Raw genomic sequence first — 26,110 nt, 5'->3', positions numbered from 1 at the left:
ATACAGTTTTTTGGTATCTTTTCTGCAATAGTGCGATGGTAGTTTCAGCAGCATATCAAATCACTGTGGCAAAAAACTTTTTTTTCCGTTACCCTCTCCTCTGGCTCATCAAGATCTTCTTCATCTGTAACTTCATCGTGGGGGAGGCTTTTTTCTTTGCCCAAGTGAGGACTGTCCACACTTTCAAGCACAAAGTCGTGCAGAAAAACTGCTTACATACTTCTACTTGTTTACCTGAGAGATTTAAAAAGTAATGGAAGGAGTAGTTCTCCCCAGAATTTCCTTCCTTCTTTTCTTTAGGTTTTCTGACTTCGACATGGGAACAGACAAAAATTTTTTTCTCTTTCCATGAGGGATCCCAAAAATTTTGAGACATATCTGATCGCTGAATTTCTGTGAATTGGTTACAAAATCGTTTGATGCTGGCTGTGCATATGCCTCCGCTCTGGCTGTTTGTCGGCCTCCTATGCGCTTGCTCTATGATCGGGAGGTCCCGGGTTCGATTCCCGCCAGGCGACCCGAGTTTGATGGTCTCAAACAATGGTTCCCTGGGACTGGTTCAGTTGGGACTTCTCTTGAGGGCTATTTTATATCTGTGACACACACTGTGGACCTGGTTTCTTCTTTCTTCTTTTTATATTATGACTGTTTTTCCACTCTTCTTGTGCAGACTTTTATAACTTTTTCCCAGCGTTCTATTTAATTGTTATATATTTGTCGCCCAAGTTTCAGGGCAAGATGTATTGTTTCTTGTTCTTTTTGGATTTAAACTGTAAAAATCATTTGCTAGCCGATTTCCTTTATTGTCATACCTGCTTCTTGTAGGTGAAAAGGTCGGTGACATGTCTGACAAGGAAAAGGAGTAATTAACCAGCTACTTTGGCACTGCACCTTTAAAAAGTAAACACACACTTGATTAGGGACAAAAAACATGAAAAAATCTACGAAAATGAATTATACTTGGATTTAAATGTCATTGGACACAATGTGAATTATAGCTTGTAAAAACTATCAAACTCTTCATTTATTTGGAAAAAAATAATAATTTGAGATGTTTTTGTGAATACATTTAAAAATTAGCTGCTGTAAAAAGTTAAAAGTATGGACTGTAGAGTCATCAACACATGGGCCTTGTCCACACAACCACGGTTTGCGAAACTTCGGGCGAACTTGTTCCTGGAACTTATCTAACTTATTCTGCAAAACCATAGTTAGTTGAACTAATTCGCCCTAAGTTCCATGAACTGCAATTGTATGGACATAGTCTTAGAAAAAACGGAGTTTGCTCAAACCTGGGCGAAGAGTCTGAAGGTTTACAAACATCACTTCATAGTGACAATGGATGAAAATAATTTCTTTGGACAAGGCTTTTTTTTTTCTTCTTCTTCACCCTGATCACCTAAATGAGGAGTGGAAATTCAAAACATGATGAGCGCCATCAGATGTTCTTAAAATTATAAATGGTGTTTCTCATCTTGAAAGAATCAAAATGCCCTTGCTTTGTGGTATTTTTATCTAGAAAATTCTCTAAATTTTGGTCTTCATCAGGTATTAGAAAATAATTTTCAATAGCAATGAGATTCCCGTTAAATGAGAGGTACAATTTCACAATCCTAGCAGCACCTGATGACACCTTTTATGTTTAGAATCTCTACTCTTCCAATGGGAAGGTGCTACATACAATGCGCAACTGATGATTCAAAACGGAAGGGACTGAGGAAACTTTGAGGAGGATTTTTTGGAATTAATGGGATTTTATATCAGCAAGATTCAAATCACAGAAAGCAGTTTCAAAGAAAATTCAAAATAGATTTTTAAATTAGCTCTATGATTTGATGTTAGGACGCCAATTGCTCAACAATCCAAAATCATAGGCCTTTTACATGAAAATTAAAGGCATTAAAACCCCTTTGAATTAGGTATGGACCATCTGGTTCCACCAATTTAAAATGCAGGCCATGTGATCCTGATTTCAAATCACAGAGTGTTTACGGAGTGTTATGTTTGCACAATTTCCGATTGCAGAACTGATTTACCTTCTGATTAGGGTGCAAAAATTTGGATTTAATACAGGGGACACAAACACATGGGTTATCCTCGAATTGACACTGTACCATTCATGTGTTGAATGCGGATGGATAAGTATGCTTCAAATATTCTGAGGTAATTTATCTTTGACACCACTGGACTGCATTATGCAAAAAGGAACTAATTTTTCTATCGCATCGATGAAACCATTTAGCTGCTTCACAAAAGCAAAAGCACACATCGATGATTAAGTTCCAAGAAACGTATCTCAATTGCACTATATTAGAATCTCTGCAGCTGTTTTATTCCTTTTAAGAAAATAGCAGAAGAGCAGTAAGACTGAGAAACGGTTAAACAATGCCTCACTATTTTTTTGCACAGTCATTTGCAGTTTGTGTAGTTATTGAACATTCTTTCACAGCAATTTTTGATAAAAGAAATGTGTTAGCTATACTATCATACAGAAGTAATGTTTTTAGTTTCTTAGTGGTCCACTATGTTCCCTCATATTTCTGCCTGACCACTAAGACATTAGAATCTAAGGCAATCTAGTAGAAATTTAGTGAAGATTTTCACAGTTATGAATAATGTTCCCACATCGTTATTCCCTGGAACATACCTCATCTGCACTGTTTCAGTGTCCTTACGGGCATTTTAATTACTTTTTCATGGATGAACCATCACACTTTGTCTGAAAATTTTGGTGTCCATTTTTACAGAAGTAAAGAAAACTCAAGAGAAGTGTGGCCCATGAAAGATCGTGCCAAAAAGATTCTTAAGGCAGCTGAGATGGATTTCTGGCGAAGATCAGCCGGAATCTAGAGGAGAGATCACATAAGAAACGAAAGAGTGCGTGAGATCATGAACGCCAAGCAGAACATCGTGCATGAAATTTGACCAAACAGCTTGTCTGGTACGGTCATGTTCGGCAAATACTGGATGACAGATTGCCTAAGAAGATATTGGATTGGGTTCCTCCTGGGAGAAGACGAAGGGGATGTCCAGCAAAATCGTGGATAGGTGGCATTCAAGATGAAATTATAAGATGCCATTTACCAGATGACCTCTGGATCGACAGACAAGAGTGGCGATTAGGTGTCATAGAGCGCCCGAGTGCGCTGTGAAAGCGACTTTAATGTAAGTAAGAAAACTCAATGGTTGGAGCGCTCTGAAATGGACTTTTATGTACGTAAGAGAACTCCCTGGCTATTTCAGGCAAAATCATGAGACAGTTCTTCTACAAACAATCCTCTTGCTCCCGAAATGCCAGTAAGAAATACTGTGACACTACAATTAAGATGCATTCCTTTGTGCAGGAGACAACGAAGTGTCTGATTGGAATGATCGCGAAGAAAAGTGATGACTTGTATGATCTTTTTGAAATTAAGGGAATTATGGGAATATTACTGGGAAATTCAAATATTTTGAGCTGATCATCCACTTCACTTCCAAATAAGCGTTCTGAAAGCCAAAACTGGATTTTTAGGGTTGGGTTTCGATCAATTCAAAGTTGAGGCTATAGTTAGAAAGTGCTTGACTCCAAGGAATTGAAATAATTACAATTAATGATTGTAGGGGGGACTTACTCAGCCCACGGCACAATCATTTTTTTCATTCAAGCCGACATAAAGAAATAACTTACCGATTTCAACACTTCTGCAGATTTTTCTGATTCCTCTTGAATTACTAGAGCAACAGCTAAATTGAATTGAAGAATATTTTTGGCCGAAGTAAGGTTATTATGGAACCAGGATATCGGAGGTTTCAGTGGGACTTCATACTTTTGGGGAGGAGAGAGTAAACTTAAATCATTCAAGTAATCTAACTTTAAATAATCCATGGCTTCTGGTGATTGGCCTAAGATTATCAGTGCTTCAGCGGCATACAAATGACCGAGGAACCTGGCAACAAACAATTTTACAGATAAATACTCACTCAAATAGAACTTCAAAATCAATATCGAGAAAATATAAGTAAGCTTTTACAATCCTGAAGGGCTTTTGAAATTTAGCTTGAAAACTAAGCACTAGGCAAGGTATGAAAATGACTTCTTTACAAATCAAGGTTTCCCAAGTTCCTTCAATTTACCTAATTCCAAAGTTTCTAAAGTCCTGACTTATAACAAAACTTCCACATATGTTTCTTTCCTTTTAATTCTACCTATTTTTGTTGGACTATGGATGGAATCTCCACTTTTAGTGATTCAAATGAAGAAAAAAGACTTTCAAAAGTTGTTTGCGCTCTCTCCAATGGCACAGGCTGAAGATGTTGAGCCGATGTGCTCTTGGCAAAATTCCTCAACTTTTCCTCGTTTGCCATCAATTCCATGATTTTAGGGGTTTTCCACATTGCAGATGTTGAGTGCAATATTCAGCAAAAAGAGCTTGATATCAATTTCTTGTAATTTTTTCTTTCTGTTAGGTCCATATTTCAAATGTTTTATTTCAGCATTACGCAGCGAGAAAATCTTCATTTCAGAGATAACTGAAAATTTCAGATGTTACTACCTGCATGAGTTAATGAACATTTCTTTAATCGTTCTTTGAAAATTGTCACATATTTCTGACCCCTGAGCCAGAAGTAAATAATGCATAAAATGTCAAATAATTCAGTTTCCATTTACTTATTTACAAGATTGAATTGAATGAAAAATCTAAAATAATTTGCCTATCAATAATTATTATTTTTTTTTTAAATCCTTCAATTTTTCCCGATATTTTTATCAAAATTAAAAATCCTCTAACACTTCTACGTTTTCCAGCTGTGCCAAATTACTAACAACCCTGTCTAGGAGAAAAATTAACCTATTCATTGGTAGTAAATTCTTTTCAAATGGATTGCAACTTAAAATTTCAGTAACTTAGTCTTACTTGTGTGCGCCAGACAGGGAGTTCTGACAGAGCAATGAGTTGGCACGATTTGGAGCGAGGATGGAATCTCCGAGACATAGACAAACATACACACTTGCAGCTAAAATATGGCATCTTAAATGTCCTATGTTAGGTGCATCTCCCCCATTTCTCGTTAGAAATTGCGCATTTTTTGAACATAAGGATTCGAATCTTAAACCAGCGACTGGAATTGCATAAGATTGTGCTTCTGAGCTAAAAAACAAACAAAAAGTTGATTATTAGTGCATACGAGCAATTATACATGATGCAGAACACTATCAAGCAGCATTGACTATCACACTTCAATATTTCATTTTGAATAACTGTACAAAGAGTAGTGGTGTTTCTTAACAGCATCAAAGTTAGAAGATTATTTTCCCAGAGGTAAATGTTCTTGCTATTTTTCCTACGGAAGTTCACTTATAGATCCTAGGAGCTTCTGCCACATCAAAGGATTGTTTTTATAGTGATACTTTAGCCAGAATCACTGAAGAGAACTCGATTAAAAATTAAACATAAAAGATTGATAAAGAAAATTTCAAATTTAAAATAGCGTGATATTGATGCTGTAGTGATAAAATTATTGAGATCTACCAATAATTTAAGCAGGAAAAAAGTAAAAAATTACCTCCGGACTATTTAACTAACGATTTCATTTCGTTTCACAGCCAAGTCAAAGTCTTTCCTGTTATCCTAAATATCAAAAGAACCATACAAATGGTTCTTGCAAAAATGAATAGCAGAAGAATATGGATGGTGCTCCTCTGAAAACGGCACACCGAAAAAAAAAGTGAAGTTGATTTAACATTGTGGATGTGAAAAAAGTGTGCGAGAACTTATAAATGCTGAATTGCCCGCTACAGCAGTTACTTTAGCAATGCCTAGATGTAAAACTAACTGCTGTGGCAGGTAATTAAGCACTGCATAAGTTCTTGCACACTTTTTTTACATCCAGAATGTTAAATCAACTTTAATTTTTTTTCGGTGCAGAATTTGTTGGTGTGCATTTAAGGTTAGAGTAGTAAGTACACAACTTTTAGAAGACAGGCCGAGTCAACATCCATAAAAGAATGATACTTTTTTTTAGATTAAGAAAGTAAGGCTATCTTCCATATTTCCAGGCGGTAAATTTGGTTTGTGTGCTTGGATTGTAGTGTAGTACACATGAAAATGGAAAGTTATGATAAATTCTGAATGTGATAGGACTTGAGATGAGCAACGTAGCAGCTGGTAATGCAATGAAGTACTTCAAGTCATGATGGGATAGTTGATTGCACATTTAAAAGATAAGCTATTTTCTTTATGGAAATACAATGAACTTTTCCGAGTCTTGATACTTTCCAACGATATTGTGATCAGCTCTAAGAGACGTAATTTTAACCATCACTGATTTTACAGCTTCACTTTAAAAAAGTGGATGAAAAAAGTTGATTTAAAGGGAGAGAAAAGTTGCCAGTGATAGAAAATAAAACTTACCGATTCATATGCCATTATGCAGGCTTCAACAAGTCGTAACCATAGAACAGGATTCATATGACAAACTTGCACAGCTTCTGTCGAGTAGTCGAACGCTGGAATAGGTGCCTGCATGCAGCAAACTCACGCCCAAATTGTATGGTACTTGAAATGTTTTGTTGAAACCTTAAGTATGAAGAGCTCTCCCTGACAGAGGCTCCGCTATAGGAAAAAATAATTGAATTATTAGATAAGTCCTGACAGTTTCCACTGATAAGCAATTAAAAGGACCTAATTACCAACATTGTAGTGCTGACAGGACTGAGCAATGGAGATCAGTTCCAATTGGAAATTTGTATTCATTGTTGTCAAGTGGTTTTTGTTCATTTTCTATCTTATTGACCATGTTTGCAGGACATATGTCACCCGTTGTTACCTTGCATGATGCAAATGCAGCTGGAGGATTATCTTACACATGCGTAGTGGAAGATGATGAACATTCTGAGAATATTCAGAGTTTAGCTGCTGATCCAGAATATTCTCAGAATATTCTCTGGATATTCGAAAGGTGGTCAAAATGTCAGAACATTGTCCCAATATTCTGAGAACATCCGGTGCTATCTGGCTCGTGTGGCAGTTTCACAGTCGGTATGCTGGTCGGAACAGTCGAATGTAGTGTGCGACACCCATTACTAGGAAACACATTTTTTTCGGGGAACTTAAGAGTCACTAATATGCGTGGATGAAATGGCTCGAGAGCCGTAGAATTATTGGAAGATTCATCATGTGATAGTGTCGGCTGATGCCCCATCATCCGTGAGATTACTCTGGAGGAAAGTGGTGAGAAATATCACTGATGATCGCCCTTCAGCGAAAATGATAATACGTATTTATATGATGAATCTTTGAATAATTATACTGCACTCGAGGCATTTCACCTGCACATAATACTGATCGATTTCATATTAGGAAGTGCGTTTCCAACTACAAACACTTTAAGGTCGTTTAAGAAAAACCAAGCGTGTAGTTTTAAATCTTATAGGGTTCAGCGTCAAGCTTAGGTTTTGCAAAACTTGATCACTTCAAGCGGAGGAGAGTTTTTCAAGTATCAACGAAACTCCGAAACGGATGGCTCATACAAGTAACACCCGTTCCCCACTTTGAGCGGATTTTTCTCCAAGGTGCAATTGCAGGTATTGGAAGGAATTTCTCTCATTGGTCTGCTTATTTGAAAGTACTTGAGTAGAACTCGTTTTAAGTAGATGAAAAGTACCCGACAGAAATGGATTTTTAAGGTGTCTGATGGTCACAACCACCTGTGAATATGGAATGAGCCTAGATCCTTTAAGTATGCGGACTTTGAGGACTTGTTTCGTGACGTAGAAGGGGGTCGTAATGGTTCAAATTTTACTCACCAAAGCTTAACCGCACCGCCTAGATGAATGTTGACGCTCAGCAGGTTGGCGTCTTTGAGATGAAAGGCGAAGACGGTGCCGAAGGCACCATAGTACAGATACTGTGAGCCGACACTGGGTACATTGGACACTGAGGTTTCAGGTTCAGGATCTGACGAAAAAAGGGAACAAAATAAACCATATCAGTCTTCCGAATGGTATTGGTAAAATTCACCTTTTAATGAATCGTCTTTACTTTTGGAAAATTTACCTTAATTCAGAGGATATCCTTGTAACACAGGAATCTACGATCCGTACCAATTTTTATTTCATCTTAATTAGAATTTTTCATCGCGAAGAAACCCGACTGCATTTCAAAGGACCTGCACATTTCGTTAGAAATCGCCGATTTGGTTCACTGTAAGTACCAAGAGAACATGCAGCATTGGAATTTGCTTGGAATGGAACTGCAGCAAATTAAAATCTGATTTTTTGAAGATTTCAAAACCATGATCTATTTGAGATAAATTGCACACTAAACATTACTCTCACAGTCTCAGAGGTATGAACACACACGAACCTTAATCTCGGAGCTTAGGCTTGGCTGTTGGATGTTGTTTACACTTTGAACAACGCACAGCGAAGAAGGAAAGCTGTTTAGTTAAGGAGCCTGCAAAAACTTGTATACAAAGCCCAATTTGATTCAAGTAAACTCTTGTTTTTCTTGAGAACGGGAAATTTTTTGTGACCAATGCTAAATAAAAACGCTGATAAATTTTGTTTAGAAACTTTTTTCAGCCATTTTCGTTGCTTGAATGTTCAAGTAATTGCGCATTAGTTCATTTGGTGGAGTTTCATAAATCATAAGACCTGCCACCTCATGATTATTTGATCAATCGATATTTGTGAAACTTTCTCCATCTATCGAATACTGCAAGTGTTTTTGAGGGCATTAAAAAAGAAATATACAATTATGAAAACAAAAATAATTTTACACAAAACTTGTGGTCCTGCACCAAATTATAACAGTCAATCCAGAGGTGAACCAAACCCAATTTTTCAACGGGAGGTTTTTCATTTTGAGGTTATTTTTTGCTCCTAGAAAATGGCCTTTAGAACAGTGGCATGGCGTGAAAGATCGATTATGGGTATTTCCCCATTTGAAGCTATTGTAAAGAATCGATTATTAAGGTGTTCGTTACGAACACCCTGTTTATCGCTTCTTTTCCATAGGTTTAAATGGCAGATCAATCAATACATCGCAAAGTACGCCATGCCACTGCTTTAGAAGCTATAAAAAAGGCACCCGAGTCATGTGCATCACAGTCCTGTAGGTATTACAATTATCGCAAAACAAGTCAGATAGAGGAAAATGGAAAAGAAATTCAGAAAAGTAGTACTAACCGAATTAGACAAATCACTTGTATCCAACTTGTATACTCTTCGTTTTACCAAAGGCCAATTCGGATTGCCTTTGTCCAAAAGGATGAGTTCCCACGCTTTAGCTCTAACTTTATCTAGAGACACAGTGTTTTCTCGCTCTGGATTTTTTTTTTTCTGAAAAGAGATTAAATGAGGAACTCGTTAAATCATGATTTGAGGGAAAGACAATCAAGTTTTGTTTAAATTTATCGGCACTGTTGATTTAGAGATGGATGAATTCTTTCCGATTTTACTGAAGAATTTTTTCCTTAAAAGTAACTGCAGCCATTTTGAACTTGGGCACATTTTCATGTTATAAAACAAAAAATGAAAATAATTCGAGATTACGTTTTCATCTTCATCGTTTGTTTAAAAACCTGACAATGGGTACAAGCCTGAAATGGTTGTAGTTTTTCAAGAGGAAAAAAGTCTACAATAAAATCAGCGAGTGAAAGATTTATCCATTACTGAAAAAAATATTGATCATGACAAGTCTTGCTAACTTTTTGAAAGAAATCATCCTTTGAACAAACTCATCACTGTAAGATAAAAATAATATTTTTACGCTTATGATACAGCCGGGTGTTTTGATCATCATTTTCAAGAAATGCTTGATCTCATCAAGAAAACCATGCATATTATACAAAGTTTTTATGAAGAAAATTACAAAAATCAAAAGAGAAAAGAAAAGCTTCATTAGGTATTGATAAAAAAAAAAAAATGACCAGAGAAAAATAAAGCAAAATAAATACAATAAAAAGCAGGTTCGCCATCAAAAATCCTCAAATTTTAGACAAAATATACCTAACAATTTTCAAAAATATTCTCTCTCAGTTTCTCGCATAAAAGACAAACCATTCTATTTTCTTATGATGTGCTATGGAAAATTGCCTTAAGAACATTCAAATGCTGCCAAATATCCTCTGATAAAAACATTATTTAGTAGGTAGAAATATTTTTCCTTGGTGTTTCAGATATTTTGGATTTACTTGCAAACATAATTGTCCGAAAAATTGGAAGAAAAATAAATACAGCTTTTTCAATAAATTCATGTTTTATCAAAGGAAGTTTGACAACGCCTGAAAGTTCATACAGAGCTTTTTACTTACTTCTGCTAACACTCGCGTTCTTCCTCAGTTTCTACTTGAGTATCTTTCAAACTTTCAGGCAAAACTTCATGGGGAGGTCCATAGGCGGAGGGGTTGGTGGTGGTGTTGGAGGAGGCGGGGACAGAGGATTGTGTCCGTCCATCATCGAGTGATCCATGTCATTATTGAAAATTTCCTTATTAACAGGATGCCCGGCAGCCTCTGAAAAAGTTGTTCAAGAATTACCTCAATTTATTTTCACTGACATTGTGAGGACATGAAAAGGGATGCAACCTAGAGCGTTGAATCTGGAAATACGCTGGGAATTTACAGAGGAGAACTTTACATCACAACATAGATTTTTCAGGAAAAAAATTGATCAACATACCATTTAATTTTTTTTTATTATCTCAATAACCAAATAATCTTGTGCTAAAGTGATGAAAATTTATGAATCAATTTTTGTCATATTATTTCTACCGTTCACAGTAGAAAAGAATCGGCAACCTTCACTGATGTTTTTTCAAAAATCAGGGTGACTTATAATTAGATTAAGACCAATACCTTCTCGACCATACCTGGTCACGCCCAGATTGAGGTTATGTCGTTAGTAAATCGGTTTCCGCAATGTGTTTACGTTAGTGCTAACGGGTTTAAGAGTGCAAAATCGCGAGTTTTCTTGTTGAATTCAAGTTTAATCAGTTTTTTTTCTGGCAGAAATCAATTCTGTGCCATAAGCCTCACTCTTGGTGAGATTTTCAACGTTTTAATGAGTTTTATCGGTTCAATTTCTCCTCGTATTCCCTAAGTGATCGGACGGTTCTTCTCCATGTGTTTGACTGAGTGTGTTTTTCAGGAAAAGCTTCGTGTTTCCTCCCGCGACCTAATGTGTTAATTTTTGTGTGGATCATTAAAGCTTCCTAAGAAGTTTCTCAAATAATTTCGTGCAAAACCAAGGGACAAACTGCTGTGTGTGTCTTGTGAAGTTGCAGCTGTGGTAAGATGGCTTATTTTGTCGTAACAGAGGGACCATCAATGCTTGCCTTTGATCTCCTAATCTAAAACTATAAAGGAGAGGCCCCAATTTTGTACCCAATGTTTCAGCGACTTCCCGAAGGCGGATTTCCTTGAAACTTTGTACGCATGTGCGGTTCGTGCTGAAGGGGTGCAATTCGTCGTCCGATTTTCGAAATTTTGATTCTAAGGGTTGAAAACACGCTAAAATAGGGTGACCCGTGTGTTAGAGCGGTGTTGCGCGATCGATCGTCGTCGTCTGGTCGTCGTGGTTTCCCTTCTTTTATTGCGTCTCGATCAGCTGTTTTTTCTGTCTAATTTTGGAGATTCCGAACCGGAGCAGTGTTGCCAAAATCACGAAATCTGTAATTTCACGAAATTGTTCGTTCTCGGTCACCTGATGACTCGGCTGCCCGAGGCGTTCGTCGTCATGGATATTCGTCGTTTATGAAGAATTCCGATTTTTTCGTACAGTGCGCGTCGTCTTTTGAATTTTGTTAATATTTGTCGTGTATGAAGAATCTCGAATTTTTAGTAAAGTGCGCGTATTCGTTTTAATATTGAGAATGGATCGGAGTCGAAAACGTGGGCGTCCGGCGAAGCGTGGCAATGTTTCTCGCAATTTATCCGCGCGACGCAAAGTGCGGCATGATGGCTATCTCAGTGAGATAGATAATGTACGACGTAGGGGTGAACAAGGAAATGACCTCAATTCATTTCGGCAGAGCACTGATAATATTATCGAAAATGATTATCCGGAAAATAATTTCGGACTTTTAAATGTGAAGTGCCAGTATTGTGATGGAAAAATTATTGAAATTTTAGTTTTCCATCGAGAAGCTGGTCATCATAAAACTTAAATTCTCAATGATTTTTCGTATTCGATAGCAGAAAATTTGGTTCAAAATTTAAAGTCGTAAATTTGGATTGTTTCTCATGGAAGAGATGATTTAAGAACGGAAATTTTGAAACACCGCAACGGAGATACGTGGTTTCGCACTTCAGTCGTGCGATACGGACATCCATCAAGTTTAAAAAAATGCATCAAGTCCCCGTCACCGCCGACCAACGCGTTTGTCGATCGAATCAACTACATAGGTAGTATGAGCAGGGGGTCTAAACGCCTTCAATTTTTTGAACGCAATACGGACATCCGTCGAGGTTGTATAGTTGTATCAAGGCGCCGTAGCAAGCGCGTCCCATTGTTTATCGTTACATACGAATATAAGTTGAGAGAGGCCAGTCATAATGCCTTCAATTTTATACATACATATTTTTGGGCAAAATGAGAGACGACGTTTCTTCTTTTGCGACGTTGCAGACGTCCTTAGAAATTTTATTTTTCTTTCGAGAAGCTGATCAACATAAAACTTAAATTCTCCATGATTTTTCGTATGCGATTGCAGAAGATTTGGTTCAAAATTTATTGTCGTAAATTTGGATTGTTTCTCATGGAAGGGATGAATTAGGAACGGGAAATTTTGAAACACCGCAATGGAGATACGTGGTTTCGCACTACAGTCGGTGCGATACGGACATCCATCAAGTTTAAAAAAATGCATCAAGTCCCCGTCACCGCCGACCAACGCGTTTGTCGATCGAATCAACTACAGGTAGTATGAGCAGGGGGTCAAAACGCCTTCAATTTTTTGAACGCAATACGGACATCCGTCGAGGTTATATAGTTGTATCAAGGCGCCGTAGCAAACGCGTCCCATTGTTTTTCGTTACAGACGAATATAATTTGAGAGAGGCCAGTCATGATGCCATCAATTTTATACATACATATTTTTGGGCAAAATGAGAGACGACGTTTCTCCATTTGCGACTTTGCAGACTTTCTTTGAAATTTTATTTTTCTTTCGAGAAGCTGGTTAACAAAAAAACTTAAATTCTCCATGATTTTTCGTATGCGATTGCAGAAGATTTGGTTCAAAATTTATAGTCGTAAATTTGGATTGTTTCTCATGGAAGGGATGAATTAGGAACGGGAAATTTTGAAACACCGCAACGGAGATACGTGGTTTCGCACTTCAGTCGTGCGATACGGACATCCATCAAGTTTAAAAAAATGCATCAAGTCCCCGTCACCGCCGACCAACGCGTTTGTCGATCGAATCAACTACAGGTAGTATGAGCAGGGGGTCAAAACGCCTTCAATTTTTTGAAAGCAATACAGACATCCGTCGAGGTTATATAGTTGTATCAAGGCGCCGTAGCAAACGCGTCCCATTGTTTATCGTTACATACGAATATAAGTTGAGAGAGGCCAGTCATAATGCCTTCAATTTTATACATACATATTTTTGGGCAAAATGAGAGACGACGTTTCTTCTTTTGCGACGTTGCAGACTTCCTTAGAAATTTTATTTTTCTTTCGAGAAGCTGGTTAACATAAAACTTAAATTCTCCATGATTTTTCGTATTCAATAGCAGAAGATTTGGTTCAAAATTATATGAGCTTCGGAAGCAGACAGAGATGCAAAAGCCATACAACTGTTGTACCTCAAAATGTTGGTCATGAAAATAGGTTTGGAGAAGAGGTCTCGAAGTTAGTCTTCGATTCCAGGCTCGGCAAGTCTGAGAAGACCATTATGACAGCATCTGTTAAAATGGCCGTTCACCTCCTCTTTTTTGAAATGCAAGGCATCACAATACTGGTACTTCACATTAAAAGTCCGAAATTATTTTCCGGAATAATTTAATTTTTCCAGATTATAAATTTAAATTGTTATTAAATGATGATAAATTCAAAATTCCAATTCCAATTTCCAAAATTTCAGAGCATGTTATATCTTCTTTCAAAATTTATTGTCAATTCAAGTTGCTATTCAATTAAAATAAATAACTTGACTACTTTTTTAGGTCTAGCGCAAGATCTCAAAATGTCTGTCACACTCATGATTTTATATTTTTTAAGTTTATTCTTTTGTATGATTTTTCATTTAATGTTTTTAGTGTAGAGCAACATCTCAAAATTTGCCTTTTTTATTTATTGAAATTAATAAATACATCTTCTTACAACAGTTATTTATTTTTTAATTTCAAGACTGCTGGGTCTATAAATTACTACCATATTTACAAAATTGATACTCGCAAACATGTTTTTTGTTTTTGCTGATGGGTACAACAACAGCCCCCACATGTAAAAATATTTTGTAGCTTCTGAATAATTATATTAAAAAATATAAATATGGGCATAATAGGTATAGTAAAATATATTAATACAAAAGTTATTGTTATAACATGGTGTAATTTCATTAATGACGGTTTATCACCGTGCGAAGCACGGGCTGGTTGCTAGTAATCAAATATGAAGTAAAATTAAGTCTGAGTCTTTCAGACCTCTTAGTTTCACTGCACTCTGAGCGCACTCAACTGCACTTTGAGTGCAATGAAACAGCCTTAATTTACTTCACATTATCTACGATGATGCCTTCTACACTTCAGCGTGCGAACTGGATCGTTCCTTGGAATTGTAAGAATCTTAATCTTATTGATTTTAAGGTGTGTGCTAGTTTTGATCCCTTATTACCTAATTTTATGGCATGGATTTTCTTTTTTATAATGCCTTGGATTTTATATGGTACTTAAGTAAGCGTTAGCTTCTGTGATGTTTCTATTTTGCTGCTGCTTTTGCTGAACTAGACAATTGTGCAATTTAGAGCAATGGGTAGATGCTGCTGTGTGCCTGGCTGCAAATCTAATTATGCAAGCTCCTCTGGTCCTGATGTCTCAACCTTTAAATTCCCTGATCCTGCCAAAGAGCCAGAGCGTCATGCAAAATGGTTGAGTGCTCTCAGTAGGGATAGCTTTACGCCTACCAAAAGTTCTGCAGTATGCATGATCCACTTCCATCCTCAGTTTGTTGTGACGCATGATGAGTTCAAGAGCAAAGAGGGCTCTATCATTCGAGTTGAGAGACAGAGACCAAAATTGACTGACGATGCTTATCCCTCTATCTTTCCCAACCAACTCATATACCGACCAACTGTCCCTGCTAAACGAAGAAAAGATCCTGCAGAGCGAGAGCAAGACATGGCTCAAGTTCAATTGAAAAGAAATTTCCAGCTACAAGAGGAGAAAGACATAATCCCTAGCTTTGAAAAATTAAAGGAGGGTCTTTCAAAGAGGAACGAATCTTTAAAGTCAATATTACACCCTGGTTATATTATTCTCATTAAAGCAGAAGATGATGAATTTGATACAGTGCCATTCATCATCTGTGCAAAAATTTCTAAGGAATTGACTGTGAGAGTTTTTAATAATTTTGCTGAGCTACCAGGAGAAATGTTCAAGTCTTGTCTTGGCCCGAATCTGAAATGTGATCGTTGGTCATTTGATTCATTGATTCAAATGTTACCACAGAGAGATGTAAGGCCCCTAAAAGAGAAAGTAATTTGTTTTGTAGAAAAAATATCTGATGCAGTGGTATGGTCTGAGCGAGTTGCCGATAGTGAAACTGAAAGGGCAGCAAAACTTAATTTCCTGGTTGAGCAGTTAAAGTTAGCTGTAGCTACCAACGTACGCTACTCACCGGAAATGCTTAAGTGGGCTGCTGCAATTTTTTACACTTTCCCCGGTGCTTACAAGTCAATGAGAGCCACGCAGCAATTGACACTCCCCCACCAAAGGTACCTGCGAAAACTCCTCTGCAAAATTGGAAATGACGGTTGCGGGATGGGACCAACTCAAAGGGCTTTTCTGATAGAAAAATTTAAATTACTCTCAGAGGATTTTTATACAAGCAGCGACCCTTCATACTGTGACATTGGTTTGATAGCGATTTTAAATTTTATGTTTATATGTACCAAAATACCATGCTCAAACGTCTGGTTGGGAATTAGTAGAGTTTATCTAAACTTTTTTAAAGTGCATGATAAACAGCAATAGTGCTGGGAAAAATAGCATTGAAAGAGTATAAATTAAGGTAAGATATTACCAATCCTTGGCATTCATGTCGGAGGTCCAAACACTACGATGAAAATAACTTTGATGAACAGTTTTGAGCAATTGGACTGACAAGAGACCACTAGATTCAAAACTGATTGTCAAAGCAAAAATTTGGGCTTTCACACTGCAACAGCGAGCTGATTTGGCGAGCAGAAGGTACTTAAATACTTATTGGATGAGAAAGGAAATCATTTACTAGATAATAATTTAAGAGGTGAACTTGTCTGACTGCAAAAGAGTGTCATATCTGCTTAGGAAAGAGAGCAATCATACAGAAAAACTTCCTGTGGGTTTGAACTGGGTAGGTAATGAAATCCCACAGGAAAAATGCGAGCACAAACCTCAGAATGGGCTTCATGGTTGCATATGAGACAGAAATTCCAGACTGCATTTTTGTATTACAGAACTATAATGAGAGAAGATGATTTAAAATCACTTTCCTATGATGAAAACTCCACCACTTGAACGAAAATCAATTATTTCCACCCTAGTAGCAGCAATCTGCATGAAGCGCAAGATTGGGTACTGATCAAATCTTCAATATTTTCCTTGTAACGAGTTTAAACACAACTGTAACTGCTCATATCTTCAGGGGGAACTTGGGGAGTCACAACACACAAAAAAAATGATGAAAATTGGCCGTACTATAGTAAATTAACGTCAAAACTCACAATTTCCCATTACACTGCCATTGATAAACATGCGTTTCATTGATTTACTAACGACATAACCTCAATCTGGGCGTGACCAGGTATGGTCGAGAAGGTATTGTTAAGACGGGAATGTTTATCAGGTTGGTATGAACATTTTTCCGCATGACATCAATGGCCCCTGATCATAGTAAAATTAGAGGGTTTTGTTAATAAAGGCTTCATAATAAATAGCAGAGTGAAAATGCGGAAAAAATGCTTTAAAAAAACTGCATAATACTGAATATTAAATGTGGAGGCACTCAATGCATTCTTTACACTTGTGTTCAATGTATCATACATTTTTTTTTTTTTTTTTTTTTTTTTTTTTTTTTTTTTTTTGGAGAAATCTTGTGAGTTCAGCAGTTGCAAAAATGAACTGTACATGACAGCGTGCTGTTATAGACGGACATGATTGCAGCCAACCTATGATACAATAGTTTTGAGAAAAAGTAAAATGCACAGCGTTTAATTCTTGAGAAAACTAAATGAGAGGCAAATTACTCATCTTCGATGATTGAACATCTACCGTAAAATATTTTATTTCAAGCCAATAGTTCAAGATCAAAATTAGACGGTAAAATCAGCTGTATAAAAAACAATCTGACTCTTTAACCTAAACATTTCTTTACAACTCTGAAGGAGTTTACTAATTTTCATTTTTTTATCTGCTCAAAAGAGTTTTTAAGTTCTCAAAGGTCAAATCCCGAAGAGTTCATGATTTCAAGATTTGACATTAAAATAGGTACGTGGAATAGTTTTTAAGAAATAGGAGATAGACTGTTTTTATAATGGTTGATTAGACTGTTCAAGGGATACAAACGTATTTTCTACCTGTAAAACTTTGTTCAATGATTCTTTCAGGAAACACGCACCGATCATCAGGTTCACAATCTTCTTGTAGATAACCGCTTTTCGTGATGGGCCAAAATAATCTGGGGAAAAAAGAGGTGGAGTATGATAAAATGAACTAGGTAATGGACCCTAAGAACAAACAATTACGGATTGCTTAGGGACATTTTAATGTGTCTGACTTGAACAATAAATTGAGATAATACTTATTTGGAAAAAATCTGAGCTGAAAGGTGAAAACTTGTGAATGTGATTTTCTTTAAAATCGCGAAAGTCTTTCAATGAACAGAGTAATCTGGGAAAATTACTTTTTTAAAAAATAAATAAATAAATAGAAGGAGCTGGAGAAGAGCAGGAGATTTGTTAACAGAGATTAGGTGTAAATAAAAACATTTATCAACTCTCACAAAATTGTAGATTGCAAATCGAAGAGCCGAGAGGCTCAATGATTTTGTGGAAAGGGATCTTGATTGGAAGAGAGTAAGGCAGGCCTGGTAAGGTAGGTTGGAGGATTGAAAGGGATCTCACAACTGCTTCATTTACCTGACTCCAGAATTTTTCGATTCCCCGCTTTTCCCTGATCATTGGACAAAACTACCTCTTCGATTTTTTCATTTGAATTACACTGATTGCTGTTACATTTTGCATGAAATTTCCACTTAGATTTAAATTATAGAAAAAGGCACTTGAAAGTTATCCCTGCTCTCTAAAACTAATACCGACTGCAGTTCCTGAGCTGATGCGCTACTTGCCGAAGTCTTAGACTTTTCAGGTTTTCGGGAATGCCGAAAACCCTGGAGATTCGTTAAAAAACTGTGTAATATAAAAAGTACTTAGATTAAGTTTGACAATTTACTGCGGATTTATCAGAAGATCAACGTTTTGTGAGACTTTAAAACATTTCGGAAAACAATGTATCTACTAAAATTACAATTAGGATTTTCCTGATTTTTTTACCTGAAGTGAATAAGTCGATAATTGCCTAGTTATAAAAACAAACATATGTAATGAACGGAATAAAATGTTTCACTTTTCCATGTGCTAAACTGCAAATAGTTGAAGAATGCTTGACACACTTGGAATTTTCTGATTCATGACCGATTTTTGTAATTTTTCCTGATATTTTTACTAACAGTGGCTGCTCTAAAATAGAATACACATTTAATATTAATAGTGCGAGTTGGTATTGGAGGAAAAACAATAGTCCATACCTGAATTCATCCGTTTTCCAGACTGCTTCTCCTTAAGGTGTGAAAATATCTCTCAATTTATTAACCACTTTTGATTCGCAAGGAGGTGGGAGGGACAAGTTTATCTGATTGCTTTGCTAGTTTATCCTCTTTCTTGTCTAGTTTCATATCAATATTTTTATCTGAAAAATAAAAAAACAAGGCAAATTGATTCGGATTGGAAGTTCCATTGATAGAAAATTTGACTTATCGATCGAAAGAAGATTCAGCAGATTAATCAAAAGAGGAGTTGAATGGTCCATAGACAAATGATTTGCCTAGTCAATGGAGAGACTTCTAGTCAATGAAACAGATGATCCAACTTATTGATTGACAGAGAATTTGATTGGTTGATCAACAAACAATTTGACTGGTTAATCTAACAGGTCAATGAATAGACAGTTTGACTGATGGAATAATAGAGAATTTGATCAGTTAATTTACAGGAAAGGACACTATGAAATTGTTCCCACTCTCTTGAGTGGCACTACCTGAAGTTGCTAAGCAGGTGCGCTCTTCGCAATATTCCAATATTTTTCAGGAGTTCCCTAAATTCCTGACTTTTCTGGGTGACTGTAACTTCTCTAGCTAAAGCTTTTTAGAGCTTGAATCAAGGACTTTCATTTAAATTAGATTTTGTAATGATTCCTGTGTTCCCTGTTATGGAAAAACTCAAAAAACTGAATTTTTTAGGCTTGAAAAACCAAACAATGATTTTTTTCACAATGAAAATTACCATATACAGATTTTAATATATATTAAATGAAAGGTCTTGTTGAGAGCTTTCATTTGAGCCCTAGATCAAGTTGATCCGTTGTTTCGTTCAAAAGTTATGGCAGTCTGTGCGTTTGACCTTTGACCCCCTCCCCCTTGGAGGGCTAGATGGGAAAGGTCACTTGATTCAGGCCTCTCCGATGATCCGTTATGATTCCTGAAAGAATGGATGTAAAATCTCTTGCGGCCATTTTCTATGGAAAATGGGACAGCCTCTTTAAATTCCTAGAGCTCATTAATTAGAAAAAGATTTGCTCTTTAGTCTAAAATGATTTCCTTAACCAAACCCTCTTTGCTGTACAGATGCAAAAATGCACAGCTTTGAAAACTTTGAACGCCATTTTCTCAAAACTTAAAAGCTTAAAAGCTTGACATCCGCTGTCTATGCATATATGGCTTTAAATACTTTCTGTTGGTGAAGATATGAACTACAATTGCACCATATTCATGACAGACGGCGGCCACATCTATGCATGAGAGAGGGCCTTAAAGCGCCTCAGACTGCCATGTTTTAACAATATGTTTTTCCTAACTTGGTTTGTGGGATGTGCATGGCGAATCTTCATCTAGCGCCTAACGAAAGAGTAATGACCCTGAAAAAATACTTTGATCACTTACATTATGTTAGCAGATAAAGCAAGCCGTATGTTCATAGCTCTTGCCCAAATTGAGTCAACATTCTTGGCAAAGATAATCGATGAATTCTGAATCACCATCGCAGCTTCAACAAAATTAATTTCTTTGACTGCTGAGGAGTTAATGTAGAGGTTTCTAATATTCCTCATAATGCCTCCAAGCACTGAAAAATTTATTTGACAGGTAAGCGAAACAAGTAAGTACATATCATTTTTTCTCAGCTTTGTCATACCTAAATACATTTTGCTTCTCTTTCAGGCTTTTAAGGCGCACCTCATAAGTGCCTTGACAAGCTTTTCCTTTATTCTGTAGAGCTTTTTTTTATCAAATCGTGGAAGACTGCAATAAATTTAAATATTCAGTCACCAACACACCAACCACATTCTTATGGAACCACGTACCTAATAGAAAATGGAACACTGGACCACTCTTCTGAAGTGTCTTTGAAAATTAACATATAAAACTGTGCAGCCAAGTTGCGAATTCAAGAGATGGTGAGTTCCAGAAAAAATAAGTCACCATGAAGGCTTTTTCCTGAAATCTGACACCGAATTTTAACTTAATACCTTGTAAAATTTCCCTGCTTCAGTTTGGCAAACATTATTAAGCAAAAATCTGGAAAACAAGACTGACATAAATTCTGCATGAATGAAAGCTGGGCACTTTTTTTCAATCTCCGTCGGATAATGATCAGGAAGTTTGACAACAAGAAGAATGTAAATCTTATCATTAAGAGCTTATCAACCTCCAGTTTAAATTTGAATAATAAAAATGGTTGGACTGACGAAGATATGATTATAATTTCCACTGGTGCAAAATCAGTTTTGAAATTATTTCCTTCATTTTAAATTAAATCCCAATATTCCTTTGAAGAGCATTCATTCCCGAGGTTTGATTTTTTTTTAAAAAAAAATGTACCAGTCAAATGGAAAATTTAATTTTGAAAATCAGGGTGAATATTTTTATTTTGGCTATTTAATATCTTTTGATGATGAAATGTAATTCATATGTTGGAATATGGTGGTGAAAAGTTGTTGTATAAGAACTATGGCAATGACCTAAGAGCAAAAGCAGGTACCTCTGTTTGCACGTTGCAGACTTCCTGACATACTATATGTTTTCTTCCAAAAATTCCTCATCATAACTTCTGGAAAGTTTCCTTAATTTTTCTTCACTCTTACAATGGACCACTAGACAAGGTACGAATTTAAGCATTCTGATACATGTTCTTTAACCAAAATTTCACGTAAAATACGATGCGCACAACAAAAATTACCGAAATCAACTCCTTACGAAGATATTTAATGATTCCTGATGCGTGAATTCAAACCACCCGCTCAATAAAACTAAATGCTCTACGTGATTCACATCGCGCGTTGAGTATTATCGTGACAGTCTCTGCGATATGAAAATCTGGCAACCACAATTTTGACGCTTTGGCTCAGCTATAGCAAACTGCTTCTAATTTGAACAACACATGGTGGGAAATGAACAGTGCTCGATTGAGAGGCCTGCTGAAACTGTTGTAGTGCGCAATTTGACTCACGTAGAGCTTTGAGTTTCTTGTGAGCGGGCAGTTCAAAATCCGCGTAACCAATGTGAAATAAAAAGGTTAATATCTTCGTCAGGAGTTAGTTTCAGTGATTTGCTTTGCGCAAATCATGTTCTACGTGAAATTCTAATTAAGAAACATGTATCAGAATGCTTGAATTCGTGTCTTGTCTAGTGGTCCATTAGCAGAATACTCTAAACAAATTTCAAGTCATAAAGTTGGCTTGCTCCGCTTCAAAAAAAAAAAAAAAAAAGAAAGGGACAGAAATTTTGTAACACTGCGATGGAGATACATGATTTCTCACTTTGGTGTACAGCTTCGACATAACTTTCTTCACACTTTTAACTAAATTCTTTGTCCATAAAAACACAATGTTCTCATATTAAAGTTGTACTAAGTAGATTACAGAATGTTGGTGAAAAAACGATGGACTAAAAAGTTAAGGGACATTTTTCCATTATTATATGATGCATCATAATCTTAGTCATTATTACAAGCTGTAAACTGTGTTTAAGCTGCAAGTGGTTGTTCAATAGAACTTGTCAATTTAAAATGCAATACTCTGAATTTGAAATTAATTTCTTCACCCTACAACAATTCAGGAGAGATTTTTGACGGGTTTTGAACTAAAATATAAGAAAAAAAGAACAGAAAACATATGAATTATTTGTCCTAAAACATTATTCCAGTTCTCATTGATTAACAAAATGATTTTACTTGATGAAAAATATTTATAACTCATACCCGAGACAAATCTATGGAGGCCAGTTTGAATAAATTGGTTGCTTTGAAGAGCAACTCATGCTCAGAGATATCCAGTGGCTCTGGCGCCATTTTGATAAGTTTTTAAATCTGTAAAAAGGAGGAATCTACATTAGGAAGAGGGCAACAAAATTCTTTGAGCTTTGTGTTTTCAAGTACCTGCAATATGATGAGCAGGTTTTTAATTGTTGCAAAAGCAACCTTCCGAAAATAGCACCACTCACTAAAAGACTAATCGATTTCTTGCTGACTACTTTTACTTATGTAAACAGTCTATAGCAGATCGTTTAGCCAGTCGTACAGTGCGGAGAGTGATACAGTAAGATTACTGCTGAAGTTGTTACCTCAAACAGGGGTTTAACTCCTCTCAAATAAAGTTTACAAAGATACAAAGTATATGGCAAAATGCTGTCAGTTCTTGTTGAATTAGTTATAGGTCTCTACATACCCACTCTGATCAATTAAAAACGGAGAGTACACTGTAAACCGAAAATAAATATTCTTGAGTGTTGCTCGATTCAATACCAGAGAAGGTTGACGGTGGAGAGTATATAAAATTGGTCAAAAAACTTCATGCCTTCAAGAGATAGGACAAACTTGCGTATAACTATCAGAAGTAACTTGAGGTAGAGGTGTCGTCAGCTAAGTTGGCACTTGAATACATATCGTTAGCAAGCAACTATAATGTAGTCGTCCAACAGTCATCGAGGATTCACTAAGCTCACAATCAGGCTGCCGTTAATCCCCTATTAATTGCTGTTTGACAATTGCATCGCAATAGATACTAGTAGTGGCAAGTCACATAAAAGCAAAATATATCGATTTATTCGCAGTAATAGCATTGAAAGAGGTTACACCAATGTTATTGTTTGGATCCAATTCGATATAATGGAGAATCCCTATAATGACGATACCACTAATATCGTCTATTGCTTGCAAGTGGAATGTAAACAAGTGCCAACTTAGCTGACTACACCTCTAGAGAGTAGAGTAAACAGGTGATTGTGAAAAATTTAGACTTGAAACAATGGAAACATAACACAGAAGTGGAAGAATGGGCCAGTCGTGCTGGTCTTAGAATCGTGTTATGATACTTTTTTTTGCAGACCAATTTCATGCAGACCAACTAAAAATGATAAGATCTGGTCAAACAGCCGTATTACGTTGAATATTAGCCGAGGTATCTCGCCTTGAAAAACTTGGTTTATGACATCATCTACCACGGTAGGACGTATCATGTTATGCACTACCGCAGTGAATGACGTCATAAATCGAGTTTGTCAAGGCGAGATATCCCGGTTAATATTCAAGTAGAGAGTTGCTGTTGGGCCAGATCTATTTATTTAGAGCTGATCTACTAGAACCAAGCATCAAAACATGATTCTGTCACCAGCACAACTGGCCCATTGATTAAAGAAAGAGAAATGCTCAGGTGGAGCAGAGGCTAAGCTATCGATTCGCAGGGAAGAGATGATCTAGGTGAGCTTTCAAAATGATGAAATTGGACGCATTATCACAGCATGACTACATGCAGCCAAACTAACTCTTTCTTTCAGAGATTAAACGACATGAAAGAGAAAGAAGGAGAGAGTTAGAGGACGTTTAGGGAATGAGGAAGTTACAATTCTTGAGGAGAAAATTTAGGCGGGAGATACCTGGTAGTGGAGTCCGAACCAGGATGATCATTATAGGTGTGGCAACAGTATTCACAGTTCTTGCTATTTGCAGGGGATTGGGAAACAAAACCTGCTAAACACTCTTCACTGTGCTCAGAGGTTCCTTCTTAAAAGTTAGCTTCAGTCTCACACACAGGAATCGATTGTTGAAATTCTTATCAGCATGCCCGGCGTAGGGGATCAAGGTCTTTCAGGCGCAAAGCTCACACATTCCTTATCTTGTTCTGGCGTGCCAACAGAGTTTCAAGAACCGGTCTGCATTCATTGATTGACTAGATAAGATAAGAGGAAATAAAGAGATGCCTCTTGGTCCACAGCAGAATCTCCAAGACAAGTCCAGCGACAGACAAAAAGACATATGTTCCGTCACAGGAGTCTGATGACAATTCTGTTATAACATCGTAAGTTATGGGAACTTCACTACGTTCTCATGGAGGAATCAGTACATAGTGTAAGCTTCCGCGATTTAGTTGAAAGAGAGGCGATTGAAAGCAACACCAGAAAAACGACTCATACACTCATACCTGTAAGGATCCACTCGGAACATCGGTTTCTCCACACTTCCCATGGCTTCTTCTTGATTTTCGTTGGCCCTGTGGTTAAATCTTCGTCTCGAATTGATGAAATACTTCTAAATGAGCAAAGAAGATGACAGTTTTGACGGCTAATAATTAAATAAATTAAAATTTATTGAACGATCTGGGGACCGGTCGTGAATTCGTGGTTGCGCGGGCAAATGCGTGCCCGGGCCGCCATGTTGAATTTCAAACAGCTGGACGAATATCGAATATCGTATCGAATGCGATTGTTCGATTATCGCACTATCGATTCTTTACCATAGCTTCTTACGGGGACACAGCTATAGTCGATCGTTCACGAAGTTTGGCAAGAAATCCGCCTCAACCACTGGACTCCGTTCTTCTCGCACCGGCTCACGTGGAGAAGGCCGCGGCTAGAATTCTTACGATCAGCGACCTTTCTCCTCATTTTACTTTTAAACTTTCAATCTTAGAGGAAAATGTCATAGGACCCGAAATAACGGCCGTAAAATTTCCTATCGGTTCATTACACAAAATTTTCGAAAAAATAATTTTCGTGACCAAAAATAAGGGTTTTAAAAAGGGCGCAGGCAAAAATTCTTATGATCAGCGACCTTTCTCCTCATTTTACTTTTAAACTTTCAATCTTAGAGGAAAATGTCATAGGACCCGAAATAACGGCCGTAAAATTTCCTATCGGTTCATTACACAAAATTTTCGAAAAAATAATTTTCGTGACCAAAAATAAGGGTTTTAAAAAGGGCGCAGGCAAAAATTCTTATGATCAGCGACCTTTCTCCTCATTTTACTTTTAAACTTTCAATCTTAGAGGAAAATGTCATAGGACCCGAAATAACGGCCGTAAAATTTCCTATCGGTTCATTACACAAAATTTTCGAAAAAATAATTTTCGTGACCAAAAATAAGGGTTTTAAAAAGGGCGCAGGCAAAAATTCTTATGATCAGCGACCTTTCTCCTCATTTTACTTTTAAACTTTCAATCTTAGAGGAAAATGTCATAGGACCCATAATAACGACCGTAAAATTTCCTATCGGTTCATTATACGAAAATTTCGAAAAAGTAATTTCACGAAATCAATTCAAGAAATCACCCCCTCGGCAGTGACACCGTTATCGCGCCGGCTCGGCTCACGAT

The 26,110-nt window shown here is 36.8% G+C and overlaps 1 protein-coding gene across 5 annotated transcripts in view; it reads right to left on the bottom strand.

Moving 5' to 3' along the window:
- LOC109039420 (CCR4-NOT transcription complex subunit 10) overlaps window positions 1-25,333 on the bottom strand; it is a 36,896-nt gene extending 11,563 nt beyond the window's left edge. For 3 of the 5 annotated variants that reach the window (XR_011900590.1, XR_011900591.1, XM_072304782.1), the window contains exons 1-12: window positions 24,395-24,922; window positions 22,722-22,829; window positions 20,408-20,588; window positions 18,998-19,158; window positions 17,769-17,869; window positions 10,300-10,500; window positions 9,173-9,325; window positions 7,790-7,940; window positions 6,396-6,596; window positions 4,899-5,132; window positions 3,671-3,929; window positions 813-891 (exon numbers count right to left, since the gene is read on the bottom strand). Coding sequence is in view for 3 of the 5 variants with exons in the window: in XM_072304782.1 (XP_072160883.1) it covers window positions 813-891; window positions 3,671-3,929; window positions 4,899-5,132; window positions 6,396-6,403 (580 nt within the window). In the remaining 2 variants the exon portion in view is untranslated. The other 2 variants (XM_072304784.1, XM_072304783.1) reach the window with 2 other exon arrangements.
- Between the last annotated feature and the right edge of the window lie 777 nt (window positions 25,334-26,110).

Source organism: Bemisia tabaci, chromosome 9 (genome assembly GCF_918797505.1).
Source record: "Bemisia tabaci chromosome 9, PGI_BMITA_v3".
Classification (NCBI taxonomy): Eukaryota; Metazoa; Arthropoda; class Insecta; order Hemiptera; family Aleyrodidae; genus Bemisia; species Bemisia tabaci.
Note: the sequence above shows the minus strand (reverse complement) of the source record. Positions and strands in the feature narration are given on the sequence as shown.